The following is a 7,500-nucleotide window of genomic DNA, read 5'->3' as shown; positions in this document are numbered from 1 at the left end:
TGAAATTAAAGTTTGGGGAGTTTCCAATAGGAAACCTCTGTGGTGACACACACACACACACACACACACACACACACACACACACACACACACACACACACACACACACACACACACACACACACACACACACACACACACACACACACACACACACCCCTTATGTGGCACTTTGATCACATGACCAGTGTGTTTTTAAAGACATGTGATGCTTCAGCAGTGAGATGTAATGAGGATTGGATTGATGTTTAATGAACATGACAGAACAGTTTCAAATTACCAACTTTTTTTCGCTGACTCCTTAATACAGTGTTTGTTGTTCCTGCCCTTTTTTTTGTGTTACGACCTGGGTAGGCCATAACAAAAAGGAGGAAGACACACGGCTTAGTTTAAAAGTGTACAAATAATGTATTTATTTACAACATAACAAAGTATGGCATGGAGTGTGTTGAATGGAATCAGTAGTGGCAGCAATGTACTGTATGGATGTGTGGTATAGTGTGGGGTGTTGAATAGTGCAAACCAAAGACTAAGCTAAAGATGACCAAATGCTGCTGCCATCATGGAATGAGAGAGATGTGGACAACACCCAGCATTTTTATACACGAATCCACGGAGCGCTGCCCTGCTCGCAGCCATTGCTGCGGTGTCAACGCTACGCGGACGCGACACCGCAGCAATGGCCGCCAACAGGCAGCGCGTCTGTGGATTCGTCTATATAGGGCACACTGGGAACACTGGCCAGGTGCTCCCAATGCACCTGATTGACACCCCAAACTACAGGACCTGTGAGAAGACAAATGGTGTGTTTGCCTATTAGTTTGTATTGACTCAGTGCGAACGCACCCAAAGTCAGACAGGGGAATGCACAACCACTCACACACAGACCCTAGTAGGCCAGACTACAGGGGCTGTGACAACCCCCCCCCCCCCCCCTACAAAGCGAGGACCCATAAGGGACCGAGAGACTAACAGCTAATAAACACAATATAACATAGTGAACATTTGTGTCATTATCATCACTTGCTGACGATAAGAGGTTTTAAAAGTGGCTTCATTTGTTCATTTGTGTTTTATGGTCTTTATTTGTCACTGTTTGTGTCTCTCAGGTTGTTCAGAGCAACATGTCTGCCTAGTAACTGATGATGTTTAACCAAAGAATAATCCTGATTGGCTGCTGAGTGAAATTATAGTTTGCACTGCAGGAAGAAGCTACAGTGGTGAGTTCAGGTTTCACACACACACACACACACACACACACACACACACACACACACACACACACACACACACACACACACACACACACACACACACACACACACAGGTCGGCTGACTTGGGGTCGTTTATGCCTTTAAACCTTTTTTTGCATTGTTTACCGTTTTTAAAAACAGTGAAAATAGCCGATCTACACCGACACGTTGTGAGCTTGTAGATCGGCTATTTGAACTATTTAAAAATGTTTTTCAAAAGAGTAAAAAATGGCTAAAAAGTGTAGGGCGTAAGGGGTAATGCAAGATAGGACCCTCTGAGAGGTGACCTGACCTTTGCTGTCACAGTCCCTAGAGACAGTGGAACAGCTTTCACCTCATCAGATCCTTACCTTTATGTTAGTTACTGTTCTGGACCACCGCTGGTCCAGCTCACCGGCGACCAGTGGTGTAAAGTAACTAAGTACATTTACTCAAGTACTGTACTTAAAGGGGTAGTTCACCCCCCAAATAACTTTTTTTCTATTGATTACTCACCCCATGGAGCCTTGAATTCATGGATATTTTTTTGTTTTTGTCGCATTCCTTCCTTTATTATTTGATTATAATAAATTTAGCCCCATTGATTCCGGTAGGAGACACAAATGCATTTGTGTCTCCTACCGGAATCAATGGGGACACATTTATTATAATCAAATTATTGGCTTAGGAATGTGACAAAAACAAAAAAATATCTATGAATTCAAGGCTCCAGATGGTCAGTAATCAATAGAAAAAAAGTTATTTTGGGGGTGAACTACCCCTTTAAGTAGAATATGGAGGAATTTATACTTTACTTTACCATTTTCAGTACTTTTACTAAATATTGTACTTTTACGCCATTACAATTATTTGAAAACTTTAGTTACTAGATACTTTACAGATATAAATTATTATATTATAAAACATACTTTAACCACTTTAGACAGACAGACAGACAGACAGACAGACAGACTATTGTCAAAGGTTGAATCATCTGGCTCAGGGTCATCTCAGGACATGACCTGGACTGTATTATGAATGTGTAACATCTGGATTCAGGGCTGTAAGTGTTAATGTTTAGCAGCTACATTGTGTGCAAGCTTTCATGTGTGATATGAAAGTATTATTGTGACATAAATCAAGATATTACACACAGTATGAAAAATACATAAATAGGGCCTACATATGAATGTAAAACATATAAATGTCAGCAGAATATATGTATGGTTACAAATATAACTGGCAGAACTAGGCACAATTCATGAAAAAGCACAGAGATAAAAAACAGCCAAATTAATTAATTTCTTTGATCACAAATACAATTTTTAATCAATTGTAACCATTTAATTGTTGTACAACTGTCTGATACAACAGTGAAAGAGTTCCACTGATAAGCTTGACAAATGGGAGAAAAACAAAAACAAAAAACAATAACATAAAAAAACAATGAAATGAGCACAGATTGTGTTTATTTATGTATTTATAATCATGTTTACCTTGAACAATCTAGAAGGGTGTCTTCCTGGACACAGATGATGCAACACCGTATCTTTAATCTGATTGGCTGCTTCTTCTAAAGTGCAGAAAAAAACCTCCATTCTCTGTCAGTCCTCAGAGCTTCTCTTGACGTCAACACCTGATTATTGATCTGCTTATTGTGATCATTGTGATTACTGTGATCAGGTGATTCTGATCTGTTGTTCAGTTCAGATTGAATCAGTGATGATGAAGATTACAGCCACCCTCCTCATCCTCTCCTCTGTACTTCATGTCAAAGCCAACCCAGGAAGTAAGTACATTATATTTATGTTATTATATAAAATATATACTTTATTATATAAAATATATACTTTGTTATTATATGAAATATATACTTTATGTTATTATATAAAATATATACTTTATGTTATTATATAAAATATATACTTTGTTATTATATAAAATATATACTTTATTATATAAAATATATACTTTATTATATAAAATATATACTTTATTATATAAAATATATACTTTATTATATAAAATATATACTTTGTTATTATATAAAATATATACTTTGTTATTATATAAAATATATACTTTATGTTATTATATAAAATATATACTTTGTTATTATATAAAATATATACTTTATTATATAAAATATATACTTTGTTATTATATAAAATATATACTTTGTTATTATATAAAATATATACTTTATGTTATTGTATAAAATATATACTTTGTTATTATATAAAATATACATTATATAAATAATAACTGTGTGTGTGTGTGTGTGTGTGTGTGTGTGTGTGTGTGTGTGTGTGTGTGTGTGTGTGTGTGTGTGTGTGTGTGTGTGTGTGTGTGTGTGTGTGTGTGTGTGTGTGTTTGTGTGTGTGTATGTGTGTGTGCCTTATATTATTTACATACGGTATACGTATGAGAGATATACTGTATAGGTGAATTATTTTGTTTTCTACAATGTTCTATTATTTGCTCATTAGATATTAATATAGTCTACAGTAGGTCAAGGTCTCACTGCAGCCCTTTTTGGTCTCTTGCCTCCTCCTGGCACTTCCTTCATTTATATCACATTGCATGTACCTTTGTACTGAATGTTTAATGGTGTCAAATTAAATCTAATAGGAATTCATGAAAACCCCCCTCACATGAACCCCCATGCTAGGGTTCATGTGGTTAATACAAAACATACATGAACTGATACATTGTTACTTCTGTTATTAAACCTTTCACTTCATATTCAACTTTACAACCAAACAGGATTGTTTAACATGTAATGATGTGATGTGTCAGTCTCACTTATAACATCATTTAATGTCATCTTTGTTTTCTTTCCAGTCATACATGAGGATATTGCTGTCCTTGGCTGTTCAGACACAGATAAAAACACAGATAAAGAGAAGATGTATGGTCTGGATGGAGAGGTGAAGATGTACGCTGACTACAACAAAGGGAAAGTGGAGTATCCTCAGCCTAAGTTCATAGATCCAATCACCTACCCAGAAACAGAATATCAAGCAGCTGTGGAGAATCAGCAGATCTGCAAAGTCAACCTGGAGATGCTTCGCTCTGCCTACAAGAACCCACCTGTGGAACACGGTACAGAACTATAACTATTAACACAACTATAACTATTACACTACTTTTGAACATATTTTAAATATATGACCATTTCAACATAATTAGGGTAGCCTATGTATGAATAATTAGATTTTTTTTCTAAATTAAACATATTTAAAAATATATACATTATATATTGTTTATAATGAATGTGTTCAAGGTGCTTTATTGTCACAATATATAGAGAGTGTGTGTGTGTAAGGTTATTATTCATATCTTACTCATTACCCATTATCATAGTACTTGGAGGCCAGACTATGACTGACAGACAGACAGACAGACAGACAGACAGACAGACATTTGGAGATTTAAGGTCTTCAGTGACATCCACTTAAACACAGCCGCAGAAATGTCATTTTTTAAATTTCTATTTGTATTTACCAGTGGTGGAAAAAGTACACCCATATTTTTCTTAAGTAAAAGTATCAATACTGCAGAGTAGAAATAATCTGTTACAAGCAAAAGTCCGGTAATGAAAATGTATTTGAGTAAAAGTACAAAAGTATTGGTATCAAAATGTACTCAAAAGTACCAAAAGTAAAAGTACTCATTGTGCAGAAAGTCCCATTTCACAAGTTCATAATGTATACACATATTTTGAAAATAGTAGATCTACAAGCTCACAATGTGCTTAGTTACTTTACACCACTGGTATTTGCATTTTTGTATGATAGATTTTAAATGTTGCTGCTTTGAAATCGAATAGAGAAAACATGGCTGGATTGTCTGATCATTGATCACATAATAATAGGGATTAAAAGATTTGATTTCAAAACGTTTGATCCCTATCTGATCGGATTAGATTTAGAAATCCTATATTTTGTGATCCAGGATCAGACAATCCAGACGCTACAGGATAGGATCAACCTGATCCAGATTCAGACTTTTTAGATTATCACATCCTGAATATGAGTGTTTTAATCCTACTGTACCCAGTATGTCCGCATGACAGACAGTATAGTAATGTTCAGCCATGAGGGAGACTAAAGATAAGAAGGGCCCAAACAGAGGTAGGCAAGTGTAGTGTACACTGAAAATGTGACAAAAGTAAATGTCATTTTGATCAACTACAGTATGAAGGATGCACTCCTGCACATTATGTAGGCTACTACAGTGTTTCAATTTACAAACTTTACCATTATTTATATTGAAACATTATGTTTAAATGATTTGCTCTGATAAACTACTATAAATCCACCCGTCCAGAGGGATCAAGGTAATCCTGATTATTATTATTTTTTATCAAACTGATCCCAATCCTATGTTTTTGTTTTGAACTATCCATTTTCAGGATTTGATCCAGATTAAAGCTTAGATTTGATTTCCTGATCTGATTGGATCACATTGATCAATGTGATCCAATCCATTTCTTTGGTTTTGAACTAACCAAAATCCAAGTCTGATCCACTCGGATAGGGATTACAACTTAAATTTTGAACCTGTGCTGGGTGGGACTATATTCCAATACAATCACTGCGTAAATAATACATTGAACAAATCAACGCGTGGATGTGTCAGAATTATCATTAATTAAAGACAAAACTGAAGTATATGTTTTTGGACCCAAGGATGGTCAATGCCAATAATGTCAATGCTCAACTTCAATCGGTAATGTTAAAAACCACAAACCAAGCCAAAGATTCAAAAATGAATTTAAACAGCCACATTAACACAATTACAAAGTCACACCTTAAAAATAAATATCTTCACTAAACTTTAATAGTGTTTTATATGTCTCCCTACGGATTTGGATCAGATCGAAGACCAGCTCTGTATGGGTCCTGCTGTACCGTGTGGTTTTGGGATCTGCTAGATGATGTATTTAACATCTCTGTGTCTTTGTGTGTTTTATGTGTCTACAGAAGAACCTCGCAGCTCCATCTACCCCAGAGACCATGTTGTAGTGGGAGTGGACAACTCTCTCATCTGTCTTGTGACTGGTTTCTATCCTGCTCCAGTGACCGTCACATGGACCAGAAACAACCTCAACCTGACCTCCGACATCACTACCAGCATCCCCTACCTCAACACTGACCTGACCTTCACCCAGATCTCCACTCTGAAGTTCAGACCAGAGCAGGGAGACATCTACAGCTGTACAGTCAACCACCAATCACTGACTAACCCTGAGACCAGACTGTGGGGTAAGAACAGAATTACTGTGAGTTTAGGGTCAGGGTTAAGGTCAGTAATAATGCACCCTGTTGGACCATCAGTGCTTCAGAATAAAGAGCTGTTGGACCAATGCCACGGCACCAGAACACTGTACTTTAAGGCTGATAAGAAAAATCCTGGCTTATGTTGATGTATGATAAAAACCCATAGAGTACTGAGTGACATGCTTATTGTATCATGAAGGAAATGATGTGTCCTTGTATGCTCTCCTTTATGTGGACATGAATAAATTGTGTGTGTGTGTGTGTGTGTGTGTGTGTGTGTGTGTGTGTGTGTGTGTGTGTGTGTGTGTGTGTGTGTGTGTGTGTGTGTGTGTGTGTTTTCTCTCCAGATGTGGATCAGACTCAACATCAGCCCGGTGTGGGTCCAGATGTGTTCTGTGGGGTGGGGCTGACCCTGGGTCTGCTGGGGGTTGCCATGGGAACCTTCTTCCTCATCAAGGGAAATGAATGCAACTAAGAGAACGCTGACACTCTGTCAATATTATGTTTGTTTATTTAATCATTAATACCTAACATCATAAATGAACAGATCTGTAAATCCGTCGGTGAGAAACTGCACAAACACTCACACCCAAAAAACAGGCACACTTCACATTTAGGCCTCTAAACTCTTGGACCGTAGTACAATAAAAAATAAATACAAAATCTACAAATTGGTACAGATTATCTCTGGAGACATGTGATCAAGATGCATACTTTTTCAGCTTCCATTCCGTTTAGCTACAATTGGCTTCCAAAGTTTGCAGGACCCTTTGTGAAAAAAAAATCCTAAACGCAGCATCCAATATGCCCTGGACTGGCCTGGCGCAGACCTGCACTTCCTGGTTGATATTAAAATCAAGCTAGGTTTCTGTTGTGTGATAGTTTTAAACAACATCTTTATACTGTATTATTATTTTTAATTTTTTAATTTCTTTATTACTTTATTGCTGTGAAAACCTTTACAATAAAACTCTTGAACCTG

The 7,500-nt window shown here is 36.6% G+C and overlaps 1 protein-coding gene across 1 annotated transcript; it reads left to right on the top strand.

The window, feature by feature from the left end:
* Nucleotides 1–2,853: 2,853 nt before the first annotated feature.
* On the top strand, nt 2,854–7,500 carry LOC308074450 (H-2 class II histocompatibility antigen, A-U alpha chain-like). Its single transcript, XM_080413894.1, has 4 exons — nt 2,854–3,022; nt 4,078–4,338; nt 6,222–6,503; nt 6,866–7,500. The coding sequence occupies exons 1-4, from the start codon at nt 2,956–2,958 to the stop codon at nt 6,991–6,993; spliced, it is 738 nt and encodes a 245-aa protein (XP_080270020.1). The 5' UTR covers nt 2,854–2,955; the 3' UTR covers nt 6,994–7,500.

This window comes from Gymnoscopelus braueri, assembly GCF_963280865.1.
Source record: "Gymnoscopelus braueri genome assembly, chromosome: 19".
Classification (NCBI taxonomy): domain Eukaryota; kingdom Metazoa; phylum Chordata; class Actinopteri; order Myctophiformes; family Myctophidae; genus Gymnoscopelus; species Gymnoscopelus braueri.
The sequence above is the reverse complement of the archived record's forward strand: the minus strand, read 5'-3'. Positions and strand labels throughout refer to the sequence as shown.